This window comes from Muscardinus avellanarius, assembly GCF_963383645.1.
Source record: "Muscardinus avellanarius genome assembly, chromosome: 3".
Lineage (NCBI taxonomy): Eukaryota > Metazoa > Chordata > Mammalia > Rodentia > Gliridae > Muscardinus > Muscardinus avellanarius.
Genome location: NC_137788.1, coordinates 53,935,039 through 53,962,764, shown reverse-complemented (window position 1 = coordinate 53,962,764; position 27,726 = coordinate 53,935,039). Strand labels below are relative to the sequence as shown.

General features: G+C 48.3%; 1 protein-coding gene across 1 annotated transcript in view; it reads left to right on the top strand.

Annotated features, from left to right (window-relative positions):
* Positions 1-5,609: 5,609 nt before the first annotated feature.
* The window catches only part of KANK4 (KN motif and ankyrin repeat domains 4), a gene marked incomplete at both ends in the record, with an annotated part of 47,176 nt that continues 25,059 nt past the window's right edge, over positions 5,610-27,726 (top strand). The window contains 10 exons of the mRNA XM_080691432.1: positions 5,610-6,029; positions 6,371-6,706; positions 6,922-7,000; positions 11,641-11,720; positions 13,401-13,592; positions 14,648-14,680; positions 16,457-16,559; positions 21,060-22,964; positions 24,178-24,289; positions 26,819-27,037. Of these exons, the coding sequence (XP_080547558.1) occupies positions 5,610-6,029; positions 6,371-6,706; positions 6,922-7,000; positions 11,641-11,720; positions 13,401-13,592; positions 14,648-14,680; positions 16,457-16,559; positions 21,060-22,964; positions 24,178-24,289; positions 26,819-27,037 (3,479 nt within the window). The remainder of the gene's footprint in view (positions 6,030-6,370; positions 6,707-6,921; positions 7,001-11,640; positions 11,721-13,400; positions 13,593-14,647; positions 14,681-16,456; positions 16,560-21,059; positions 22,965-24,177; positions 24,290-26,818; positions 27,038-27,726) is intronic.

The window sequence follows — 27,726 nt, the reverse complement described above, 5'->3', positions numbered from 1 at the left end:
GGAAATCGAGTTTCTTACATGTGAACTTTGATAAATACATTCAAGCTTAACCCCACGTTAAAGAAAAACAAAAACTAGACCACAATAGTATATAACCTTCCTTTGTAGTGCCAGGTGACACACTGAATGAATCCTTCAAAGGCAAGTTGACATTAATGGAAGTTTCCTGAGCCCTTCCTATCTGATTCTCCTCTCATGATGCTCGTCCTTCCTTGGGCCAGCTGTGGCTCAGGCCGCATGCCCGTCATCCTCGGTTGACCCCTACTGCCTACGTCCACTGCTCTGCAGACTGAACTTGTAGGAACTAGGTGGGGTGTTGTGAAATGATAACAAAAGCCTTCCAACTTGCCCAAGAGATCTGGAAACATCACTGGCTTCACCCCGGCATCTGGGGAATCGCTTCTCTGGCTCCGTTTGGAAGAAACGGACTTTGCTGAATGTGCAGGCCCTATGTACTTGAGCCAAGATAAACCTTCCTCCCCACCCAGAAGGCAGATGCCACAGCCCACGCAAGCTCAGCTGCCTGCACCTGCGGCCATGCCAGGCATCCAGGCCGAGGCCTGAGAGGGCTACAGCTGGAACTGGACCAGGGACAGCTGGGGTTGGGAGCTGCTCAGAGAGGGGCTGCAGGGATGCCCCGCTGCAGAGGGCGGCTCTCACTATTCCTGGAGATGCTTTCACTGAAGAAACACAGGGAGGGGTGGAGCTGTGTTCCCTGAAAAACATTCACACCAAGTTGTGGTTCCCGAGCGATCTTGATGGCGGCCTGCTTTGGCAGAGCCCAAGACCATAGAAGCTACTAAGCCCACTCACTCCCACTTCCTCGTGGGAAATAATTTAGTAATACAGGACTGAAGAATAAGAGAAAATAATTAAAGTGGTAATTCAGCAAATACTCAGGATAATAATCAACAAAAACTATTAAAAGTAATTTTATAAGTAATATAAGTTAATAGACTAGAAGAGATTAAAAACCAAGCAATGCTAGTACCGCATGGTAGCGGTCGAGGACAGCACCTGCTCTCGCAGGCTTACAGAAGAGGAATTCGCTGAGGCTGGTCTCGAACCTGCGACTCACCCCCACCCCACACCACCCTGTCTCAGTCTCATAGGACCTGGGATCACAGGTGTTTGTCACCACCTACCTACTCAAGAGGGATGTGTCAAAGGCTATGGAGTAGCTGAGTGTCACCCCACCCTCCATTGCTTGCTTGTAGCCTTGGCGCTCCCAGGGCATGTTCCACTTGGAAGTCTGGCTTGGCTGTCTCTGCCTGCTGAGTAGAGGTCCGAAGGCTGCCTCCTGGCGGCACAGGGTCTGGCACTGTGAAATCTAGTTCAGGTCTACTTCAGAGGAGGGAACTAATTCAGGCATAGGAAGGGTGTCCACGAGGTTCCAGGAGCTGACAAAGCCCAGCTCCTGTCTTCTGCAGTAATAACAATCTGTCCTTCCCAAGAACCACCGAGCTCCGAGCTCCGGCCTGGGCTTCGGTGCCTACTCAGGAGCTTTATGGTGTCGTTCGGTGATAATGGAGGCCAGCCCTCCTTGCAGTATACAGAATTAATGTTCTTCCCAGACGCTTGTAGCAGACTTATGTTTGCTTATTAGCTCCAAGGTTTATTAACCTTTAATAACTCGCTTATTTTGTCCTTAGTTCCTCATAAAAATGAAATCCCGTGTAATTCTGTCAGTTGCCTGTAGGAACTGGAGAAAACACATGTATTTGGGATCCATTTATGACTCCTTTGGAAATGTTTACCCTCTTCCACTGGGCCAGGGACTCTGCTTTGAAAATTATGGATCTGAAGAGCTGAGGCACAGGGAGGGAGTTCACTGGAGAAGGGGGAAATGAGGCTGGAGGAAGGGGAACTCAAATAAGTCTGCGTCCATACATAGAGGTATCGCTGCCAGTCTCAGGGCCAGCAGGAGGGAACGGGAAGCTATCTAGTGGGTACAGCGCTTATGTTGGAGATGGTGAAAAGGTTTTGAGTATGCCCATGGTGGTGGTGGTGATACCACAGCGGGGGTGCGTTTATTTTATTTTATGTGGTAGCAGGAATGGAACCCAGAGGCATTCTTCCTTCTAGCTATACCTACAGCCCAATTTTATTTCTTATTTAGAAACCAGGTTTCACTAGGTTGCCGAGGACCTTGCTGAGTTGCCAAGGCTGGCTGTGAACCTGTGATCCTCCTGTCTCAGCCTCCCAGTACTGAGATTACAGATGTGGGCCACCGTCCCTGGCTATGAATGCATTTAGTACCACTGAATTGCATATTTTACAAATAGAATGATACATTTAATGTTATGTAATTTTCTATAGGTTTTATTTTCATTTTATTTTATTTTGTTTTGAGGTACTGGGGTTGGAACCCAGGGGTATTGTACTTCCGAGCTACACCCCCAGCCCTATTTTTTAATTCTTTTTGTTTTGTTTTGTTTTGTTTTTGTTTTTGGTGGTACTGGGGTTCCTGGAAGCCCTTCTACCTCCGGGCTACACTCCCAGACCTATTTTTACATTTTCATTTGGAAACAGGGTCTCCTAAGCCAGCGCACACGGCTGGCTTCGAACCTGCGCGATCCTCCTGTCTCTGCCTCCCAAGCGCGGGGATTACAAGCGTGCGCCACCACGCCCGGCATTTTTTATTCTTTATTTTGAAATGAGGTGTCACTGAGTTTGCAAAGGGCCTCGCTAAGTAGTTGAGGTTGTCCATGAATGGCGATCCTCCCGTCTAAGTCTCCCAAATGCTGGGATTGCAAGTGTGCACTACACCCAGCTTTTTTCCATAGGTTTTAAAAATTAGATTGTGGTAATGTTTGCACAACTCTGAATACAACTATGGAATTGTGTAAGATTATATTTATTTATTTATTTATTTATTTATTTATTTATTTCCTTCTTTCTTTTTTCAGTACTGGGAACTGGAACCCAGGGGCATTCTACCTCTGAACTACATATCCAGCCCTATTTTTTATTCTTTATTTTAAACAGCTCTACTCACTGAGTAGTAGCTGAGTCTATCCGTGAACCATGGTCCTCCTGTCTCAGCCTCCCAAATGCTGGGATTGCAAGCATGTGCCACCATGCCCTGCTTTTCATAGATTATATTTCTTTTTCTTTTTTATGTGGTACTGTGAATGGAACCCAGGGGCATTCTACCTCCAAGCTACACCCTCACCCCTACTTTTTATTCTTTATTTTTGAAATAGGGTCTCACTGAGCTGCAAAGGGCCTCACTAAGTAGCTAAGGCTGTCTGTGAACCACGATCCTTCTGTCTCAGCCTCCCAAATGCTGGGATTACAAATGTATGCCACCACACCCGGCTCTTATAGATTATATTTCAATAAAGTTGTTTTAATATTCTTTCTAAGCCATGGTGGCACCTGTAATCCCAGTACTTGGGAGGCTCAGTCCCCATAGTCCCAGCTTCTCAGGAGGTGGAGGCAGAAGGATTACTTGACCCACGAGTTTGAGGTTTGCCTGGACAATATAATGAGACTCCGTTCCAAGAAATAAGTAAACGAAACGTAATCACAGGTGAATGTATGGAGTACACACTGTGCTCCGGGCCGGGCACCACGCTCCTATGCCTCGTCACCTGCAGTCCTCACGTGGTACACTGAGCTGGGTTCTTTTTGAGCAGGGAAAGTTGCTCAAGGTCACACAGCCAGGACTGGAACCTGATCTGGCTTTCCTTCAAGCCCGCACACCTGGCTCGCAGCCACCTGAAGTTGGGATCCTCCCCCACACCTGCCTGAGCACCTGGCAGGCTGGCTGACGTGACGGTGTCTTCAGAGGGAGACTTAAATCTCTGAGGTGGACAGACCTCTGGGGGGAGTGAGTTTAGAAAACAGTGCCTCAGTCAACAGGGTCTTGTGCAATAGTGTGTATGGGGGGTGGTGCTAGGAGTTGAACCCAAAGGCATTCTACTACCAAGCTATACCCCCAGCCCTTTTTATTTTGAAACGGTCTTGCTAGGTTGCTGAGGCTGGCCACAAATCTGTGATCCTCCTGTCTCAGCCTCAGATTGCAGGTATGCACTACCACCCAGCACGTTTATAGCAATTATTAAAAAGCAAGCATAATGATACCTCTTTAAGTGGTTGTGTGATGAAAGTTTAAACAAACTTTAATTCATACTTATATTGATTGTGTTATATTCATTGTATTATTAAGATTCATAGCTAGTATATTTTCTTCTTGAACAGACTCTACCAGATTCTTCTCTAAGTGTTCATCGGCATTACCATTATTTAGTCCCTCCGATAGCTCCATAACTTGTAAAAAAATATCACTAGACCCATTTTACAAGTAAGAGGCCAGAGAAGGTAACTGATGTGTACAGAATTTCTCAGCCAGTCAGTGGCAGAGCTGGTGTTTCAGCTGCATCTGTTTGACTTGGAGCTCAGACTCTTTACCACCTCGGCCCCTTGGGTTCAATCCCCAGTATCAAAAAAGGAGGTCTGCCGGGCGTGGTGGTGCACGCTTGTAATTCCTACGCTTGGGAGGCAGATACAGGAGGATCGCACTGGTTCGAAGCCAGCCCTGCTGGCTTAAGAGACCCTGTTTCCAAAAATAAAAAAGTATAAAATAGGTCTGGGAGTGTAGCCTGGAGGTAGAAGGGCTTCCACGAATCCAGTGCCACCAAAAAGAAAAAAAAAAGGAGGTCTGGGAACTTAGCTTAGAGGGAGAATGATCCTGGGCTCAATCTCCAATATAAATAAGCAAGTAAATAAATAAAATGTATCAGAGAGGCAGTACGTTCCTCTGTGTTTTTCATATTACCCTAGCATTCAAGGTGTATTTCCCGTTTTTATTCTGATGCTTAACATAGACAAATACCAATTTCATAGCTTTGTTGACTATCACATCCTCCTGCACCCTTCTGAAAGTCTAATCATCTCTAGATGAAGCAAGATGCTCTCAGATCTTCTGAGGAAAATAAATGGTAACAGCCAGGTGTGGTGGCACACGCCTGTAATCCCAGTACTGAGACAGGAGGATCGCAGGTTTGAGGCCACCCTCAGCAACTTAGTGAGGCACTCTGCAACTTAGGGAGACCCTATTTCAAAATAAAAAATAAAATAGGGCGGGGGGTGTAGCTCAGTGGTAAAGTGCCCTTGGGTTCAATCTCCAGTATCACAGTAAAATATAAATATAAATAAGTAAATGAGAGGAACACAGAACTCTGCCTCAGGAATCTTCACTCCTAGGCAACCCAAGGGAAGTTACTTAGACCATCTGTCTCATTTTCTTTACATGTCCCTGGCCTGGATGCTTTAAGTGCTGGTGTGAGATGGGATGTGAGGTAGGGTAGAGAGAGGTCTCCAGGTGGACCAGGTGTGATACAGGCAGCATTTCAGGGTGACACTGGTGTCAGCATCAATTTCAGCCTGGGTTAGACAGGAACCTGCCCTGGCCTTGGAAAGCACACCCAACCGGGTCCGTGGAGGTCCAAACTGCCTCCAACGTGTCTTCCCCATGGGTCTTCACGTCCTGAGACAGCCTCTCTTGGCTGGAGCCTGGGCAGTCAAAGGGACAGAGGCACTCTAATCCTCCTGCTGAGCCTGTGTAAAGAAGCCCAGGGGCTCTTTGGGTCCTCCATTGGACCATGGCACTCCTGTCTCCTTTGTGTCCAAGAGCTGTGCAGGGTTGGAGAGCCCAGAACCTTGTGCCCACATCTCATTCCTGCTTCTTCCCCAAAGAGCCTCAGCAGCTGTGGGCTGGACTGCTCACCATACCTGCCTGGACCACTCAGAGGCCTTCCTCCTCCCGCTGCTGCCTCCTACCTGGCTCCTCTACCCTCTCCTCCCAAGTCACTGGTCTTTACCATTTAGAAACCCTGCCTGAGCTGGAGCCAATAGATAGTAATTTGGTTGTCACAGTTTATCTTCCTGCCAGAATCGGTGTTTTTGGGTGCTCAAGGGCAGCAGGTTGGTGGGGTGGCAGGAAGTGGGAGCTGCCAGTCTGGCCCCGGGGACCACTGGCCCTGTCTTGGCTCTGCCCCTCTGGCCGCCAGACTTCCAGTCACGTAGGGATCAGAGGCTCACGCAGTCCTGGGACCCCAGGAGGGAGATGGGGAAGGATGTTTCTAAAGCAGAGCCAGGAAGAAAGTGATGCACCCCTGAAGGGTTTTAACCTCTAAGGAGGCTGTGTCCTCATTAGGAACAATTTCATTAATGAGCCACATTGGCTGCAGGGGGAGGGAGGAAAAGCAGGTTTAATTGACTGCTCAGATGAGCTCCTGGATTCAGAGGCGCCTGGGAGGAAGGCGTGTGCTGTTTGGGTGTCTTTAGCTGAGCCCCTCCGAAACTATGGCAGCTCTGGAAACTAACTTTCTGACTGAAGAACTACATTCTCCCTTTCTGCAAGATCCAGGATAAGCTCATTGAGTGCTGGATTCCTTTCAGACCCCATTTACCTATTCCTGGAAGCAAAAAGGAAGTCAGTATTTGCTTTTCCAGCAAGGTCACGGATCACCTGACCAAGTTCCTCCACAGCTGGGAAGCAGACAAGGTTGTGCTGAACCCCACAGATCAGCTGGGATCCTGCAGCCCAGAGCTGGCTCTGTGGGAGGGAGAGGAGTTCTTCCTGCTCCCTCTGGGCTGTGCAGGGGGAGGATGCTCTAAGGGTAACCTGCCTGCAGCTTTCCCCTCTTACTGTTCTCTCTTCTTTTGGGAAGCTCTGGATCCAGCTGCTGCAATGCAGGCAAAAATGATAGACACTTGCAGAGAAATGTGGAAATGGACTTAATGAGATTGTGTTAATGCATTCTTTATTGAGTATGAGTTATCTCCCCGCGTTCCCGGTCGGTGGGAAGAGAGCGGCTGGAGAACTCGGTTGGCAGAATCTTTTTAGCAGCCTCGCTCCAGCCTCTCAGTGGTTAGCAGCTGCTGTCAGATGCCTCTGGCTTCCTGGTCCAGGAAACATTTCCACTTAAAGGCTTGAGGTCCTGGGACAGGGAACGAAAAGCCCTTGCCATCTTTGCAGAATTGGTCCCAGGTACGGGTGATTTTTTTTTTTCCTCTCTCTCTCTCTCTCTTTTGAAAAGACTGCTTCATCTTTGAAAGTAACTGTTCGGGGTTTGGTGGGGTTGCTGTCTGGCATGCTACCTTGCTAAATATTTGACTTTGTAAGGTTGAATTCTCCAAGAATTCTCGTGGTAATGAGACTGTGCGTTGAGCCAAGCTCTCTTTTCAAGGAAACCCAAGGTGCTATTTATTTTGGCTCGCAGCCTGTTCCAGGATGAAATACGGCATTTTTATTATTGCAGAATAAAGAGGGGTTTGAAGAAAACAAAAAAGCAGAACGAGGTTTCAGTTTCAGACTAAGGAAGGGAAGGGTGCTTTGTATTGGGATTTGAGGTTAGTAATGAGGTTGAAAATGGCATCATCAAGGAAATCAATCTGGAGGGGGGAGGTGTGGGTGATGCTTCTGGAGCGGGGCTGACCTAGGGAAGCAGTGCTCTCTGGTGGGGGGCGGGTGGACTTCTGGACCACTCTCTATTGTGGCCTGGGAGTTACACGTGGACTGTGATTGCTGTCCAGCAGCGGCTGCCTTGGTCTCCGCCTCCTCACTGTCCCACAGGATTTGAAGGGCCCTGTGGCATGATGGGGGCACAGAAGCTCTCCAGCCCCGAAGGAACCCAGGGCTTTGGGCTGGCCACTGAACCTCTGTACTGTGGTGTCCTGATTCATAACTTAGACCTGTTTCTCAGGATTGTTTCTGTGAGGGTGGAATGAGAAATCGTTCCTAGAGTAAGTGCTCAGCACCTGTTAATTTCTCTCCATGGATTTTCTTCATTGTTGTTGTTGTTGTTGATTTAAGAACCATGCTGAGTGTCATTTTAGACACATCGATTGGACAGGAATGAGACTTGTAAGAATCCTGACCTTCACAAGCTTCTGGGTTACTAGAGAGCAACAAAGCTGTACCTACTCAAAACATCTAGAACATGGTGAGCTAGTGAGAGAGGTGGGGCCCTAGCTGGGGAATCCTTGGGTAGGTCACAGACAAATGAAAAGTTAGGTTAACAATAGCAGATATTGGGGGGGGGAGTTGATGAAGGAAACAGTTGAAAGGATGCCATGTCCTTAGACAAAGGTATCACTACCCATCTCGCTAACATGTACGGTGGGTAGTGGAGGGAGACGGGCGAGATTCAGAGGAAACACTCCAGGTGCTGTGTGCCTGTATGTTTGTGTCATTTTGAACCTCACTATGGTGTCTAATTACAATGCGTCAATAAAAGAACAACAGCAGGTATTAAAAGGTGCCAAACACTGGAAATGCAACTTAACAGAGGGAGGAATAAATTGCTGTTTGTGGAAGCTTTGAATGTTCCAGAGGGTTGCAAACTTCCATTTTAAAGAGGAATGCTGTCCAGCGTAGCTTTTTTATATTCTGTTGTATTACAAAGGAGCATGTGTTGATGTGGCAATTATTCTTGTTTTCCACTCACCTAACCACATCAAACATCCACTTACTCGAAGGAATCCCCCTTAGCTCAACTCCAGGACCCTGGAGGAATGTGGGGGAGGTGGTGGGGGAGGGGAGGGTGATGGAAGTGGGGGGCTGGGTGGCCCCCTCCTGTCCTTCTTGTGCTTAGAGACCTTTCCTGTGAAACGTTGCCCCTCCTCAGAGAGTTAGGGTGTCGGCTCCTTTTAATATCCATAGCCTTGAAATGACTAATATTAGTAAAATTCAAGTTGAAGAGAAATCTTAGAGGTCTCTGCAGAGTTCTTTTTAATGAAATTTGACCTAATGTGTGCTGAGTACTTATTTGAAGTCATACAATACGTGGTGGTCTGAATTCCTAATTCTCGCCAAAGGCAGCAAGTGAGACTCAGGTCTCCAAAGTGCTGGTGAGAGTTTGTACAGCCGAAAGTCCTGCTGCACCCAGGGGCCCCTCTTTCTCAGGAGGGACCCTGGGTGCTGGCATCCTGCCTTGGAGAAACAGAGTTCTCCTATAGCCCAGGAGACTTTAATAAAAGGGATTCTCCTCCTCCAGGCCCAGGAGACTTTGCATGCACCTGATGGGAGAAGTCGAGAAACACCAGTTACAGACATCTCCCTTCACAAGAAGAGCTAGAGACCAGTCAGAGCATCTTTGAGCTGAGCTGGTTTACAAGGCTGGGCAAATGTTTACAAATCACTTCTGCTCCTGCCAAGCGCAATGGCACACACCTGTAATCCCAGTAGTTGGAAAGCTGAGATCAGTGAACCATAATTTAGCAAGACTTTGTTTTAAAAATAAAGTAGAGCCGGGCATGGTGGCACACACTTGTAATCCCCACGCTTGGGAGGCAGAAACAGGAGGATCACGCAGGTTCGAAGCCAGCCACGCGCACTGGCTTAGGAGACCCTGTTTCCAAGTAAAAATGTAAAAATAGGTCTGGGAGTGTAGCCCGGAGTTAGAAGAGCTTCCAGGAACCTCAGTACCACAAAAAATAAAAATAAATAAAAATAAAAAAATAAAGTAGAAAAAAAATAAATAGAGTTGAGGGTATAGCTCAGAGGTAGAATATCCCTGGGTTCAATCCCTAGTACCAAAAAAAAAAAAAAAAAAAAAAGCTGCTCCTGTTCCCAGCACAGGTTTAGAGTTGGTGAGACTGGAGGGTACTTCACATTTGCTATGTGACCAAGAGCACACCTATCATCTCAGCCTCAGTCTCTCTATCTGATGTATGGGAAAAATAATACTCCTTTTTGGGGTATGGTGAGAGTTTCAGTCAGTATTTCCACTGCTGTGACCCAAAAAGCCTGTTCACACACAATTTAGAGGAAGGAAGATTTATTTGCTCAGAGTTTTGGAGATTTCAGATGTTAAGTCTATGTCAGGCTGGGTCTTCAGAGCTCAGGGCATGTGGTGACAGGAGAGAGAGAGAGAGAGAGAGAGAGAGAGAGAGAGAGAGAGAGAGAGAGAGAGGGAGAGACTGACTGACTCAGCTCTCACATCATGAAGGCTGAAAGCATGAAAGCAAGCAAGGGGGTTCAAAGACAAAAGCACAGTCCCTAAGGCTATATCCCAGGGACCCACCTCCTAGGTTACTGTGTAGTAAATCCATTGCAACCCTCATGACTTAACTATGTCAACTCTGACATAACTCTTCAGGGGACATTCCATATCTAACCATAATAGTGAGGACTGCGAGAGATAATTTGAGTGTCAGTTGTTCCAAGTTCTCCCCATGGCTCGGTAACATTATGGTGTGGGGGTCAGAGGGGTACACGGGGAAGAGGAGAGGCTGTGACTGTGGAAGCAAAGAGCCAACCATCACTCTTTTCTTACCCGGGTTGTGCCTTATCCCAGGCACTTCCAAGACCCCCTTGCCTGCCAGCATCACCCACAGGCAACTGCAGACCTGGGGCCTGGAGAGAGGTCATGGGGTCCTCTATCCAGGAGGCTTCTGTTTATCTCACCCGCTCACCCAGTTAGAACCTCCCAAGCCCCTCCGCTGTGTGGCTCCTTCATGGCCCTGAATAGCTCCAAGGCCATCCAAACTCTTCCCTTCCTTCTCCCTAACCACTCAAATATTCCAGCTCTGTGCCTCCATTAAACTCAAGTGCTTTGCTTCAGAGGTAAGCAAGCAGTGTCTGCAGTCCTTCTGTGGGAGCATCACGTCTCTGCCCTGTGGGCTCTGTCAGCCTTCCATTGGGAATGGCCCCTGGGTGGAACATGGTTTGGAGGAGCCAAGGCAGGACACGGGGTGCTGGGTTTGGAGGAGAAGCAGTGCTCACCAAAAGGGGTTGCACCAAACTTTCTGTAGAATGTCTTTCTTACTTGGCAGGCCTTATATTTTTCTTCTCTAGTTACTCCTTGGTTCCTGGGGTCACTCCTCATTGTTCTCTTTACCCTCAGTTTTCCAGCCCCTCCTCGTCACCAGGTCATTTCTCTGGCCTGGAGTTCATCAAGCACATTGGAATTCCTAAAACAATCCACCCCCAGTGCTGTGGTGTCACACAGCATTTATTATTCTGATGTGAGCAGAGTTACATTTTCTGGGTGACATAATGTAATGGGGGTGGGAGCTACATTGTTTATGATTTTAAGAGAGAGTCCTGGGAATGGATTAAAATTTCAGAGGAAATATACAGTCAAACCAACAGGTTTACTAATTCAGTCAAAAGGATATTCTGAGTAGGTAGTGACTGATAATCGTCTGACCACCTGGGTTGAATTTCCCCTTGTTCTGCTCACAGTTAGAAATCACCTCTAATGTCAACTCCTTGTCAGTACTTGCAGTTAACTCGTCTTGGTCTTGTATTTGACCAGGGCATCACAGATTATTTCTCAGTATTCTGTTCTAACTTTTTCACGTGATGGATTATAATTGTTTTACTGTTTTTATTACAATTGTCGATTATAATTGTCAGGGGAGGTAGATTTTCACCGCTGGTCTTGTGGAAAGTGCACTGGAGTGACTGTCAGAAGTCCTGGGTTTGTTTCCATGCCCTTTGTTAACAGGCTGAGAGGCCTTGGACAGAGCAATATACTTTTTAGCTTGAAGAAGACATGATGAAGACATGCCTAGAATTGGGGTCTAAGACAGGGATTGGTGCTGCTTTCTTTGGTGCCATGTTTCCTCAACTTGTTCTAATTCTGATGAGATTCTCCACTTCTCTACCCGTCTTTCTTTCAGAAGTGTCCGGGAATCTTACAGACTTGGCAGCTGAAGAGTGCCTGAGGGTGAAGTATTCCCAAAAATGGAGAAGGCAGATGGTAAGCAGGTGGCTTCCTATTGTGTGATATAAAGGGAGCGTGTGGACCTAAGGGGATAGTTGCTATAAATCCTGGAAAGAGTCTAGAAGAGGTCTACAGGAGACATTTCCCAAACAGTCAGTGCAGGGAAGCCCAAACCAAGTATTTCAGGTATGAACCACAGATGGTAGTAGAGAGAGAATGAAATCAAAGTCTTATAAAACAGAAATACTGGACCTGCATAATTTTCAGATCCTCTTTTCATTTCATCAAACATCAAGAAGGGAGTCAGGGTGGGTGGCTCATCCCAGTACTTGGGAGGCTGAGACAGGAGGATCACAAGTTTGAGGACAGAGAGCCTCTCCAATGTAGAGACTCTGCAACCAAAGGCCCGGGATTGTAGCTCAGAGGTAGTCCTAGGTTCAATTCTTAGGACCACACACAAGATAGGTAGGTAGGTAGGAGATAGATAGATAGATAGATAGATAGATAGATAGATAGATAGATAGATAGATAGATAGATAGATAGATATCAGGGTGTTCCCCTCCTGTTGTGAGTGAGGAATTGAGGTGGAGGGAAGAGGGACAAGGTGCTGAAAGTGCCTCCATGCTCACCCGGTGTGACTCTGCTGCTCTTAGTGTCTCTAAGTGTTGGTCCCTTCCTGTGTAAGGTAGCTTTTCTCTATTAAGAACCACTAAAAATGTTATGACCTAAAATCATTTATCATTCTCACCGCCTCTGTGAGTTGGCAGGGCCAGTATTCCGGTCTGGGCTGGCTTGGCTGATCTTTCCTGGGGCCGTTCGCTGGGTCTTCTGGGTGACTGGGCTGAAACTGGACAGACAGTTTGCAACCACCTCGCTCAAGTGCCGATGGTTGACTGTGTCTCCCGGGCCATCGGCGATGGCTGGCTAAGTGAAGCTTATCGTGCAGGAGGCTGGCGGAGGCACGTTCACACATGTTGGCAGGGGTGTTCAAGGGCAGCGAGAACAGATGAGTCTCAGTGTGTCTGTGTATGCCACATCTGCTGTTGACCCCTGGCCAAGGCCAGGCACAGGCCCACCATCGTCACGCTGGCAGGGGAAAGCCCAAAGCCAAGGAAACAGTGAGGTGATTTTTGTCAACTGTCTTCCATACCTCAACTAAAAACATGGGGAGGAGGGTGTTGGGGATTGACCCAGGGGCATTCTACCTCCAAGCCATACTCCCAGCTCTACTTTATTTTTTATTTGGAAACAAGGTCTCTCTAGGTTTCTGAGAGGCTTGCTAAATTGCTGAGGCTGTGATCCTCCTGTCTTAGCCTCCCACGTACTGTGATTATAGGTATGTACCACCATGCCTGGCCTTTAATAGGTTTGGCACCGGGCGTGGTGGCGCACGCTTGTAATGCCCGCGCTTGGGAGGCTGAGACAGGAGGATCGCAGGGGTTCAAAGCCAGCCTCAGCTACTTAGTGGTGAGGCTCTCAGCAACTTAGTGAGACCCTGTTTCCAAATAAAATATAAAAAAGGTCGGGGAGTATAGCCCGGAGGTAGAAAGCCTCTGGGTTCCACCCCCAGTACCACCAAAAAATTAAAATAAAATTTTTTTAAATTAAACCCTAGGGTTGGCAAAGAACTAAAGGGGATTATGCATGTAGATTCACAGGTAACTATAATCTAGCACAGTGAATGTCTTAATGAATATTCCCTGTCCTTTCCCCAGAAACTTGCTGGAGGTCTTAGTCTAGACCCCGGTGTCCGGCTTCTGATGAAATGCTTTTTCCAGATCACGCACTGTCAGGAACCAGGAGAGCCTATAATCCTCCTTGTATCACATGACCCTTTCCGGCGCAGGACCAAGGGATCAGACATCAGCTGCAGCCCTGCTTCTGCTATTTTCCAAATGTATTGCCATGTATTTCAAGAGCCCACCTTTCTCCCCAGAGAGCTGCCTTCACACTGCATTCCTGGAAGTGATCCCACGGAGCACCACTGATTCCCTTAGCAGCCAGGAGCCCTCCAGGAGCCCTCTCTCCTGCCACTTGCCTCCCCATGGCTCAGCATCTTAGTCCCACCTGATTGTCCACAGTAGCTCTAGAAGGGCACCCTCCCTTCAGGCACAGCCTGTCCCAGAGCACAGAGGGAGGAGCTTCCCTTGCTGCTGTGGCCTTTTGAAGAGGCTCGGCTAATTCCCATTCTTTTGGGCCCTGTTTTTGGTTGCTTTCTCTCTAGTTTCTGTTTTTCCCATTTCCTTTAAAACCAAGCATAAACTTTTGAACCTTTCAATTTCTGGCTTTAAATGCCTTTAATGGTTCACTTACCTGCCATACTTCACTCTCTCCTTCAAGAGGACCCTCCTCCCTGGCCCCTCCCTCTGTGTCTGTGTGCAGCTTACAGCTCATAGGCCCTGCCCCAGGGTCCGTGGATCGGCCATGCTTTCCGAGCAGGACCCTGGCAGGATTTCTGAAGTGCTGAGCCTCAGTACACTACTGTACAGAATAGTGTATAGTACCACTGTACTGTTTTCTTCTCCCCTGCCCCATTTTCCAGTTTCTCCAGGATTCTTTTATTAGACTCTCATCCCCTCTTGAGGCTCTACTCCTCACTGACTTAGATATTCCAGGAAGGGAGTCCTCAGCAAGTCCTCGCTCCTCTGTTCAGAACCAGCCCACCCCGTCCTTAGGATCCTCATTGAGAACCTGCTCGGTGCCGTGTCCCCTAATAGCACAGCGACTCTAGGAGTTGGGTGTTATTATCTCCACTCTACAGACAGAGATATTGAGGCACAGGGAAGTGAAATACTTTGCCCAGAGCCACATAGATAGGAGATGACAGCCAGGATTCACATCCAGCCAGCCTGGCCGTGTGTTGCTTTATCTCATCCAAATGTCATTTTGAAAAGACCATTCTAATTATTTCTTGCCCTGGCCCAATGCCTGGAATTCTGAGCTCCCGCATTTCTGTCACCAGGTAGAATTAACAGGAGCGGAGCTTACTGTGAGGGTGAGTCCCTGTGTATCGCTACGAGGTTCCTCATCAAGGTCCAGCATTCCTCTTGCACTGGGAGAAACAAAAGGACCACAGAGTGGCGGGTGGCAGGCAGGACAGAAGACAGCGCAATGGCCCATGAGTGTGTGTGTGTGTGTGTGTGTGTGTGTGTGTGTGTGTGTTTGTGGTTTAGGAAAGTGCCTATTAAACCTCTTCTCCTTGAAAGCTGCTCAGTCTCAGACTCTTTTGCCTCCCTTATGGAAGATTTTGCCTTTGGCTCTGCTGTTTCTTACTTGATGCTATTATTGTATTTGTGCTGTGCACCTTGCCCCCCGGGGGGCGCTGAGCAGAGGCATGAGCAGGTAAATAATGCAGCCTCTCCTGTGGGAAAGGTCTTTGCCTTTTGGGTCATAAATCTGCTCTCTACTTAAGACAAATATCTCTTCTCTGAATTGGCCTGCTCTTGTAATCCAGGAGGCTTCTAAACAGACCAGTAGGCATAGGAACGTAGCTGAATAGAGTTCCATTGTGTGGATAGATCACATTATTTTTAATTCATTTATCTGTTGACAGACACCTAGGTTGGTTCCATAATTTGGCAATTGTGAATTGTGCTTCAATAAATGTGGGTATGCAGCTAGGCGTGGTGACTCACGCTTGTAATCCCAGTATGTGGGAGGCTGAGAAAGGAAGATTGCAGGTTCATGGCCAGCCTTAGCTACTTAGCGAGGCCCTCAGCAACTTAGTGAGATTCTGTTTTAAAATTAAGAATAAAAAATAGGGCTGGAAGTGTCACTTGGCGGTAGAACCCCCCTGGGTTCAACCCTTTAGTTCTGAAAAAAAAATTAAATTAAATTAAAATTTTTAAGCCGGGCGTGGTGGCGCACGCTCGATATCCTCGCGCTTGGGAGGCTGAGACAGGAGGATCGCACAGGTTCAAAGCCAGCCTCAGCTACTTAGTGAGGCTCTCAGCAACTTAGTGAGACCCTGTTTCCAAATAAAATAGAAAATAGGTCTGGGACCCAAACGTTAAAAGCCTCTGGGTTTCATCACCAGCACCACACACAAAAAATTTTTTTTAATATGGATATGCATTAATCATTATATTATTTTTACTTTAAGTTTTTTGAAAGATACCGAGGAGTGGTATAGCTGCGTCATATGGTGGCTCCATCCCTAGTCTTTTGAGAAACCTCCATACTCCAGATGTTATACTGTCTACTACATAAGATGTTCAAGTTGAAACAATGAACACAGACATGCTTTTTCTGGAGTAACAATGGGGACAGTCCTTAAATGGGATTATTTTGGGAATGAAAATGAGGCTCGAGGAAGAAGAAAAGAGTTCAAATAATGTCACGTCCATATATGTAGGTATGACTACCAATCTCACTAACATGTGCACAGAGGGAGGAGAAGGAAGCAGAATGGGATAAGGAGGGAAATATATCAAGCGCTGTGGGCATGTATGAATTCAGCACGTGGGACCTCACTATGATGGACAATTACAGTGCACCAGTAAAAGTATATTAAAAAGTACAGCTGCGTACAATTAGAAAACTAACAGGGAGCAATAAAAGACATCGCTCCCATTTAGTAAAACTGCCAGGGAGCAAGTTGGTATAAGAAAGATCATGTGGGTGAATGGGAACTTATATGAAATTTTTAGGAGTGCTGGAGGAGCATTTACTCCTTGAAGACCAGGTAGCTGCTGCAGAAGCCCTGGAACCCAAGAGGCACCATTGTGTAGATCGGCCTGTTCCCTGACGGGGTTGCGACACAATTGCCCAGAGGCCTGCGGCTCTGCTCTGCAGTGGCTGGCAGGCTCAGTTAGCTGTGTCCGTGTGCATGAGTTCAGCCTTCGTGCCTACGGTGGGCTTCATTTCACTCTTTGGTGACGACTGTGTCCCTGAGCACTAAGAGTCGCCTGGCAAGCACATGGCCTCTGTGGGGAGCGTTCAGCCCAGGCTGTTATCGCCCTTGGGGAAGAGCCAGCCCCTGTGTGCCCAGTATCACCATCATCTCACCTCCTTTTTAGCCTGTTCCCTTTCCCTCCATTGCAAGAGCTTCCCTCACCTTGACCACATCAGCAGTGTCCACCTGGGCTCCAGGCTTCTGCTTTAATCTCCTTCTAGTCCTCTGCCTAGGCTGGGGGTGGAGCTCAGTGACGGAGCGCTGGCCTGGCATGTGCAAAGCTCTGGCTCGATCACCAACACCACACAACAGCAGTAATAATAGTCCTCTGCAAGCGTGCTCATTCGGAAATCACATTTGACTGAGTTACTCCCTTGTGGCGTTTTTGTTGTTGTTTGCTTTGTTTTGTGGGAGACTGAACTCAGAGACATTCTACCTCGGAGCTTTAGTACAGCCCTTTTATTTACTTTTATTTTGAAACAGGGTCTTGCCAGGTTGCCGAGGCTCTCACTAAGTTGCTGAGACTGACCTGGAACCTGTGATCCTCGTGTCTTGGCCTCCTGAGTACTGGGATTACATGCCTATGCCGCTACACCTGGCTACTCCCTTGTTTAAAAGCCTTGAGTGACGTCCATTATCTACAGAGTAAACTCAGAGCTTGTTGGCGTGCACATAAGTTGCTCCTTGGCCTGGATCCTTCTCACCCTTCCAACTTTCTCTACTCCTCACTCTTCCCTACCATACTTTAAGTTCTGACCATATAAACAGCATTTACAGAATCCTGGAATGCCACATAATGTCACACAACCATGTCTGTGCACATTCTCTGACGAATGATTATCTAGAACATCTATCCTGGCTATCTATTGGGGAAAACCACCCTGAAACTTGGTGGCTAACAATCATAAGTGGTCCTCATAGGGGCCCTTCCTATGGTTGAAGTCAGTGATAGCCAGTGACTTTCATGCTAATGTTTGACATCAGGGCTAGGTTGGCTGGATGAGCAGGGGCTAGCATCTTCCCCTCTCTCTGCATATGTCTCTCTCTCTCTCTCTCTCTCTCTCTCTCTCTCTCTCTCTCTCTTTGAGGTACTGGGGATAGAATTTAGAACTCAGGGGCATTCTACCTCCAAACTACACATGAAGCCCTATTTTTTATTCTTTATTTTGAAACAGGGCGTCAATGAGTTGCAAAGGGCCTCACTAAGTAGCTGAAGCTGGCAGTGAACCACAATACTCCTGTCTTAGCCTCCCGAATGCTGGTATTACAAGTGTGTGCAACCACACCGGCTCTGATGACTTCTCTTTGGGGCTGTCTGGGCTTCCTCACAGCCTGGCAGTCTCAGGGAAGCTGGACTTCTTACAGGGCAGCTGACTTCACAATGATGTGCATTTTAAGAGATCCAGGTGGAAGCTACAAGGCTTCTTATGCCCAACCATAGAATTCTGCCAGCATCATTTCTGCCACATCTTTTTGGTCAAAACAGTCATAAGACAGCTCAGATTCAATGGGATGAAGAAGCTGGGCGTGGTGGCATCTGTAATCCCAGTACTTGGGAAGCTGAAATGGGAGGATCACAGGTTCAAGGCCAGCCTCAGCAATTTAGCAAGACTCTCAGCAATTTAGCAAGACCCTGTTTCAAAGTAAAAAATTAAAAGGGCTGGAGGTGTAGCTCAAGAGATAGAATGTCACTGGGTTCAATCCCTAGGAGCAAAAACCAACCAACCAACCAACCAACAAAGGGCAGAAACAGAAAGACTCCACTTCTCAATGTGGAATTATCTTGTTTATCTGAAAGGGGTAGAAACTGATAGTGCCATCTTGGAAATTAATTGCTATGGTGTATTTTACCCTCTTGTTCTCCCAGCAAAGTCCTTTTTTTTTTTTTTTTTTTTTTTTTGGTGTTACTGGGGGTGGAACCCAGAGGCTTTCTACCTCCGGGCTATACTCCCAGACCTATTTTATATTTTATTTGGAAACAGGGTCTCACCAAGTTGCTGAGAGCCTCACTAAGTAGCTGAGGCTGGCTTCAAACCTGTGCGATCCTCCTGTCTCAGCCTCCCAAGCGCGGGGATTACAAGCGTGCGCCACCACGCCCGGCTCTATTTGTTCATTTAATACGTCACTTTTGTGATTTCATCTCTCGCCTACCAAGACAAAATTAGTCTCTAGGTCCAAGGAAATAATCCTAGAGAAACTGGAAAAATAAGTCAGAGAGGAAGACTGTGCCTTGAGCGCATCTGTTCCCTCTTACCACCCGCCTTGAGTGTACTGGTATCTCTCCAGCTTCATCAGCAGGCCTATGGGGACAGGCGCTGTCCCTGACTCAACTTGATGTCCTTGGAATCTAGCTTAGCAGCTGATACACAGGTGCTCAATAAATAGTGGTTAAAGTAAGTGAATTGAATTACTGCCACGTTGCACTTTTGTACCCAGGGCCTATCCCTTGGAGCCAAGCTAGCAATCAATCAAAGACCTCGTACTGAGTCATATGAGTGAATTTCCACTAAGTAGCCTCCATTCTCTGTATTTGGGGCTTCCACAAAGATAACTGTAATGTTGAGCATGTGTCAACTGTTTATCAGGGGCTAGGCATCACTTTAGGCACTTTGTGTTCATATTAACTCATTGGCCTCATGTCAGTCTTATCTATTATCGCTCCCATTCTACAGATGACCGGTGATTTCCCCAAGGTTGCATAGCAGAGGCCCAGCCCAGGCTGCAGACTCTTTACTCTTAACCTCTTCTGAGTGCAGCTTCTGTCACAGAGGTAATAGGAGATATCACTTGAGGACTGAAGGAACAAAGTCTATTTACCGTGAAGAAGGGAACTTGGAGTCAAGTCCCTAGGGACTCAAAAGGGGTCAACTGACCTGCTCTTAGTGGCCTTTGTGAGAGTCAGTCGGTGGCCACTGCATGGACATCCATGGTGTGTTGGTTGTAACAAGGAAGATTCTCATCATGGTCTCCCCTGTACTACACGCTCTGAGAGCCACAGGGTCCACACCTCGTGGAAGATGTATACGTGCGTGTGTGTGTGTGTGTGTGTGTGTGTGTGTGTGCATGTGGAAGATGTATACGTGCGCGCGCATGTGTGTGTGTGTGTGTGTGTGTGTGTGTGTGTGTGGTACTGAAGACTGAACCCAGGGATATTCTACCTCTGAACTACACCCCCAGCCCTTTTTATTTTCTAGTTTGAAACAGGGCCTCACTAAGTCACGAAGGCTGGCTATGAACCTGCAGTCCTCCTGTCTCAGCCTCCCAAGTACTGTGATTACAGGTGTGTGCCACCATGCCCAGCTGCCTGGGTCCCTTTTGATAGTCACTGGCCCTTCTCCCTCACCACCTCTTTTTTCAGTCTGTGAAAAACAAGGTCTTTCCTTAGATAGCCTGGTTTTTGAAAGTGGAATTCATGTTTGTTAAGCACTAAGAAGTTTTCGGGGGGAAAATAAAGCATTGGCCACGCATGATCACTTGTTCCAGTTCTCTCTGATCTTTATGTACCTAAAGGCTCAGGCATATGAGGAAGCTTTGATAATACTCAGGACACAACTCCTTGATACCTCCAGCTTTAGCAAGATTTAAGAGCACCAGTATGAATAATGAAATTTTCTTTTATTCTTCTTGTGTGTGTGTGTGTGTGTGTGAGTGTGTGTTACTATGGATCAAATCAAGGGCATTCTACCACCAAGCTATACCTCCAGCCCTATTTTATTTTTATTTTTTGAAACAGGGTCTTAACAAGTTTCATGAAAGTCTCACTACTTGCTGAGACTGTCCTCAAACCTGCAATCGTCTTGTCTCAGCCTCCCACGTACTGGGATTACAGGCGTGTGCCACTATACTAGGCTTGCAAGTTTCTTTTTTAAAGCTGAGAAAATCATGTATCTCATCCTTCAAAACATTCCATGCCCCAAAATTGCCAATTAGTACCCTGATTTGGCAAATTCTTTGCTGGTCTGCAGGCAAATTCCTTAACAGCAACTGAGATGACACACCGCAAATTAGAAAATATTTTCTCGACCTTTTCCCTTGCAAACACTGGCTAAATACACATTGATTTAATAAAATGATTTCCCAGCCAGGAGTGGTGACGCACGCCTGTAATCCCAGTACTTGGGAAGCTGAAACAATAGGTTTGCAGCTTCAAAGATTCTCAGCCACTTAGCAACACCCTGTTTCAAAATTTAAAAAAATAGGTCTGGGGGTATAGCTCTGAGGTAGAATACCCCTGGGCTTAATCCCCAGCAATATATATAAGTATATAAATATATAAATCATATATATATGATTTCCCAGTATAGCCAAAGCATCTCAGCATAATTTAGAGGCTGACGAATGTAGAAGCCTCACATGATAGTGTTAAGTCAAAATCACAGATACTCAGCTTCATCACCCTGTGATTCTCGTTAATTTTGTGCTTCTTTTTCTTTTCTTTTTTTTTTTTTTCTTCTTCTTTTTCATGTCTTATGGCTCCTAGCCAAAGACCAGCCCTCTCAGGGGGATGAAGAGAAAGACTCTCCAAAGAGTCACCCTTACTCTGTGGAGACCCCGTATGGCTTTCACTTGGACTTGGACTTCCTCAAATATGTAGACGACATTGAGAAGGGGCACACCATCAAAAGAATTCCTATCCACAGAAGAGCCAAGCAGGCTAAGTTTAGCACTTTGCCCCGCAACTTCAGCCTTCCCGACAGTGGGGCTCGCCCCCATGCCACTCTTCTTCAGCAAAACTGGTCCCCAGGGGTGCCGAGGAAGGTGTCGCTGGGGACACAGGAGCAAACCCAGTCGCTGCTGCCACTGGGTGATCCTCCCCAGGCCTCAGCCGGCGGGAGCGAGGTGAGCTACCACAGGAAGGCGCTGTTGGCGGAGGCCACCCGGCAGCCAGGGGCCCCTGCCCCCGGGGATGCAGAGCTCCCCTCAGGGAGTGGCCGGCCCCAGCTTTTGAGAGCCTCCAGCATGCCGGCCACACTGCTGCAAAGCAAGGCCTCAGAAGAGCCGAGGCCAAGCTCCGGTCCCCCCGCACCTCTTGCCCTCCCTCTACTTCAAGGGGAAGGCAACATCTGTGAAGGCATCTTTGGTCCTGCAGAAGGATTTGCAGGTGTTCACAGCTCCAGCCTGCAAGCATCAGTGCAGCCACTGGTCATGGAGGTGGGAGACCTGGTGCATGAGATCCCGGAGCTGGTCCAGGAAGGGGCTGATCCCGCAGAGGCTGAAGTGAAGGCCCCAACTCACCTGTTTCTCCCAGAGCCTCCTTTCTCTGCCCAGAGTCCACTTGTAGTTCTAGAGAATGTGGAAGACGAACACCAAACAAGAGAAGCAGAGGTAGTGCTTACGCCAGGCTCCTGGACTCCCAGCCCCCCACCCCTGCCATCACCCATCCCAGAGAGTGAGCTTCCCCTGGAGGAAATTGAGCTCAACATCAGTGAGATCCCACCCCCGCCACCCATAGAGGTGGAGGTCAGGAGCATTGGCATCCGGGTGACGGAGGAAAGCTTGGGTCTTGCCGGGACCGAGCCCAGCGACGTCACCAGCCTGCAGCAGCAGATCTCTGCCCTTGAGGGGGAGCTGTCTGGTAGAGCCCAGGAACTGACCCAGGTCAGAGCTGCCCTCCAGCAGCAGGAAGAGGAAATCAAGGCCAGGGAGCAGAGGATTCGAGAGCTCGAGGGCACTGTAGCCCAGTTAGAAGAAAAGCTTAGCCAGCAGAATGCCAGAGATGCTCAGGGCCACGCCGATGCCCGTGGACTCTTCCCAGGGGAGTCATGTGACAAGAGCATTGAGGTCAACCTTCTGAGCATCACAGACTCTGAATGTTGGGGGGCTGGTGGAGAGGAGAACGGCTTCCCAGGGCGCCAAGATGGTCACACACCAGGGGATCAGAGTCCCACAGAACATGTACTACCACACCAGCTGCCACTGCTTCAGGGGCCCGAGAAGGTCCTCGCCTCCCCTGTACCTCTCCCCTGCCTCTCCATGGAACTCAGGATCGAAGAAGCCAGCTCTGAGCAGGAAGAAAGCCTGCAGGCAGCCACTGAAGGCCTGGCCAGGGCCACAGGGGTCTCTCCACGGAGCAATGACAGAGAGGCTGGGCCAGCAGCCAGGGACGAACTCCCAGGGAGGGAGTGTCCAGGCAGGCCACCAAGCTCACCAACGGATGTCACGATTGGGCAGTATGTGAAGAAGATCCAGGAACTCCTGCAGGAGCAGTGGAGCTGCCTGGAGCACGGGTACCCGGAGCTGGCCAGCGCCATCAAGCAACCCGCCTCCAAGCTCAGCAGCATCCAGAGCCAGCTGCTCAGCTCCCTCAACCTGTTGCTATCAGCCTATTCTGCCCAGGCTCCGCAGAAGGAGCCTGCGGCCCCCACCTCCTCCCCACCGCAAACGGGTAAATGCTGGTGCTCGGGACTGGGGACCCTTATTTACATGACAAGCCCATGGGAAAAAGGTTTTTATTGCATGAGTATGTTTTTAAAAATATTTTAGCACCTCCAGGAACCCAGCAGACTAAAAACTGAGCTGCATAACAGTGGGGACCCGTTTCCTCTACTCCTGTCCTTGCTGTAGGGTTGGGGCTGACTGCAGGGCTGTCACAGACAGCTGTGCAGATAGTGTGAGCTATGAAGACGCCAGCCAGGGAGAGCAAATAGGAGCTGAAATCCAGCCCACACTCCACTGACCAAGCCATGCACCTGTAACACTGAGTCACCACCTAGAGGGGCCTGTTCTCATTTGCATCATACAAAGGCCAAGGAAGGCCCTGCCACAGGTGCTTCTCCTCAGCTTCCTTCCTCATTTCCTGGGCTCTGGCATTCCTGCCTTTCTTTCCAGCTCGCCTCTGTCAGAGGTTTCCTTTACCTGGTTTTGGAGGAGCATTATATGGAGGTCTGGGAAAGTTTGCTGAGCATTCTCTGTGTGCATGCCTGTGAGCAGAGGAGATGCTTATGTGCACAAGCAGCCCTTGGCTAAGCAGCTCTTCCTCTTCTGGCAGGTCACAGCCTTCTCTGTTGAGCCACGTGGTTTGCTCAACGGGCAGCATGCAAGGCCGCTTCCTGCCATGGGTCTCTAGTCGGGCTGCTTTCTCATTTCAATGCTGCTTCTAATTTGTGTCTCCCATACCACTGAGTACAGCACAGGAAGATTTGTGCCCTTGCTCATAGATCTGCCATGAGCCCAGGGTTATCATCGCCCCCACATCACAAGTATCAACTCGCACATAAAACAGAAAAGTCTGATGAGGTATCTATAAGCAGAGATGGGCACTGGACCACCAGCCCAGAGAGCAGAGTTCTACTCCTACTCTGCCCGTCAATGAGCAGGTCTGAGCCTCAGATTTCGTAGCCATGAGACAAGGACAACAATGGTACCTACACCACTGGGTTCCCTGAGAGAAGAGCATGGTCCAGTAACTGTCATGCACATACAAATAGGGCATCATTAACAGGGACAGGTCTACTGACATTGACCAAAAGCCAGGCTGCCCACAAGGTCCCTAAAACATTTGATTTGCATTGTCTGGTTTAGCCTGTCTCTCCTCAAAGCAAAAGTCCTGGATTTGCTACCCCAAAGTCATTCTAACCTGTGATGTTGTGTCTGCCTAGAGATCTCCCCGTCGACCAGCCTTAAATCCATAATGAAAAAGAAAGACTATGGCTTCCGAGCAGGAGGTAATGGGACCAAAAAGAACCTTCAGTTTGTTGGGGTTAACGGTGGGTAAGCATCACTGTGAAGCTCAGACCGCCTTCCCTGCTATCTGTCCCACTCTGTCCTCAGTGCCCTCTTCTCCTGGGGGGAGCATCTGGTTTTCATTCTTCCACAAGGGAATTACTCTCCTTAAAACTCCACATCGGGTTTGTACATGTTCAGCTCCTTGCCAGATGTGCTGGTCAGTAGAAAACTTTGCTTTCAATAAGTCTTGGCTTTGGTCTCCCCCAGGGCCAGGACTCCAGGTGGTTCCTGGGAGTTTGGGGGGGGGGGGCTACAAGCCCTTTAAGGAGATTCTCTCCAACACTGGAAACTTGTACCAACTCTTAATATACTGAACTTCAAATTGTATCCATTTACTTTTTTTCTTCCTTTAACTTGCTTAACTCAAGTTTGGGGAATGAAGAAAATTAGTCTGTTGATACAGAACACAAACCAAGCCCCCTATCATCCAGGGCATTGAACACAAATTTAGAACACAGTCATGCATTGCTTACTGAAGGGATTGGGGAGAGGCACGTTCTGAGAATGTGACATTAGGTGATTATTAATGTCTGAACATCATAGAGTATTAAGATGTCTATGCCATCACTAAGCCATATGAGCTTATGAGACCTCTGTCATATGTAGCCCATCATTGGCACAGCACATGACTGTTTTCTAAATCAGCTATTCAACATTTACTGAAGGCTAACAATATGCCAGGTGATAGAGATAAACAAGTCAAATAAATCATGTTGCCTTCTGCTAGCTCTCAGGTAAGTCAGGAAGCAAGAAGGAAATGCTGATAAGCCAAGAGAACCTCTGCTGGACAAGGAAGGGCAGGTGGCTATGGAAGCCGAAGGAGGCGCACCAGCTCAGCCCAAGGCAGGTCCTGGAGGCTGCGTAGAAGTGGCAAGCCGTGCTACCTGGAGTCATGCTGGCAGGGAGACCACTACATGCTGACGAGGGTGGTATCACTGCGGCAGGTTCTGTGAGGGACACATCAGAAATGATGAAACAGTCCAGATATGGTGGCACACACCTGTAATCCTACTACTTGGGAGGCTGAGACAAGAAGATCCCAATTCTGAAGGCTCTAGTTTAATTATTCTGAAGTACAGCTCACATATTGGGAACTAATCACCCCCAATGTTCTGACATGCGGCCAAGGCTAAGGACCTGTGTTCTAATGGAAGTAGCTCTTCCTCCCACCACTCTATCCCACAGCCCTTTTTTATTTTATTTATTGTTCTTATCACTCTCTGAATATATTGTTTGTTTCCATGTTTATTTTCTGCCTATCTTATCTTAGCACGTAATTTCCCTGAAGGCAGGGACTTTGGTATAAGCATTTAGAGCTCTGTCTAGCAAATAGCAGATGCTCAATAAATTTCTGTTGAATGCATGTATGAACTTCCAGGTAAAGTTTTTATTTGTTTTGTGGTGCTGGGGGTTGAACCCAAGGCCTTGTGCATACCAGGCAAGTGCTCTCCCTGTGGACTACATGCCCAGCCCCATGTAAAGATTTTTATAGAAGGATTCTAAGATGGATAGTTTTTGGTCTAAATAATATGTCCCCCATTTTTTTTTATCACAAAAGCAAATAATTGGTTCCAAGCATAATAGAGAAAGAAATATCTGGGGATTAAGCAAGACAGAATGTAACCATGCCAGGGAGCCAGCTGGGGTTAGGAAGCCAGTGAGCACCAGGGCTTATGTGGAGGCCACTGTTTGGAGAAAAGGCCACAGCAGGTTCCAGGATGCTGTGGCCACTGGTCCCATGGCTGTATCCAGTGTCCTTGAAATTCACATATTAGCAGCAGCATCCTTCACTGGGGTCTCCTGTTGAACATCAGCAGAGGACTCAGTAGATCTTGCAGGCCTTTGCCCCATGGTCTCTGGTGTGATGCTTCAGTAGGGTCTCTTACAGCTGCACACAGGATCATTGCCAGAGCCAGCCTGCCACTAGTGTGGCCTGAGCCCTTTCTTTTGCTGCCCCAGCCAGTAGTTCCACAGGCCTCGAGTGAGAAAGGCAGATGCTCAGGTATTGGACAGAGCCTGCTGGAAGCAAGTGCCAGCGAGTCCACCCCTTACCAGGTGTTTGCTTGGCTGGAGCAGAAGAGCTGACGGAGGTCCCCCTGATACCCAGGGATGTGAAGATTTGTGAGGCAGTTGAGGGAGCTCGGGTGGAGGTAGGGATGTTAGATCTGCACTCCTCTCTAGACTTAGCATTAGGATTCCAGAAACCTGCTTCCCAGAGAACCTGCCCGGGTCATCTGAATCCACAACCATTTCAGGGACATCTGTTCTATGTGTTTACTGCAAAGAGCACCATTCATTCTCTGTTATCCACAAATGGTCCCCGGCTTGGAGCCAGAGCTATTTGCTGCCTGTCTCTCTGACTCCACGGCTGCTGGGAGCCTCCTCATCTTGGCTGGCAGCCGTAGAGATGGAGGATGTGGTCTGTCAACCGGGGAGTGTTACCTGAGGCTCGCCTCATTCTCCTTGGGGTTGACATGGCCCTGAAAGGACAAGTGACCTTCCCTCCTTCTCCAGCTATGAGACCACCTCCAGCGAGGAGACCAGCGGTGAGGACAGCTCCCCTGAGGACCTGTCTGACAGCGAGGCTGAGAAGAGATGTGACGGCCCAGAACACAGGTGGGCCAGGGATGCGGCCCCCCGCGGCGAGGCTGGGCAGGGCGCCCCCGGTGGCGGTGGCAGCACAGGCCAGGAGAGTGGGCCTGGGGAAGAAGTCCCCCATCCCAAGGCTGAGAGGTGAGTCACGGCACAAATGGGCACTTGTTCCTCTGCAGAGGGGCAAGGCCACGTGTCCACCCTTCTCTCCAATCATTTGTCCATTCATTCATCCACTCCTCTGGCAGTGTTAGTTGAGTTTCTGTCCTATGCCAGGCTCTGTGCACTGGCTGAACCCAACAGACACAACCCTGGCCTTCATGGAATATTCCACGGCCAGAGCTCTGCGTATAGAGCCAGTTTATGCCCAACACTGGGCAAGTGACAGACTTCACAAGTATTGTTTTGTGTAATCCCTTTAACAATCCTGCAAGGTAGTAATGACCTAGAACCCCCACTTTCAACACGGAAGCAGAGGCTTAGAGAGGTGGAGGGAATCAGCTAGTAGAGCAAGAATTGGGCCAGGGGTCTTCCTATTCTTACCCAGAGCTTTTCTACCTCTCCCATTGGCCATGTTAACATAGCTTATATTCTTTTTTTTTTTTTTTTTTTTCTGCACTGGGGATCTAACCCAAGTTCTACCACTGAGCAGCACCCCAGCCCTTTTTATTTTTTTTTTTTTTATTTTGAAACAGAGTCTCTCTAAGTTTCCCAGGCTGACCTCAAACCTGAGATCCTCCCGTCTTAGCCTCCCAAGTATTGCGATTACAGGTGTGTGACGCTGCACCTGGTTGATATAGCCCTGGATTTTAAAGTAGTGGGAGGCATGT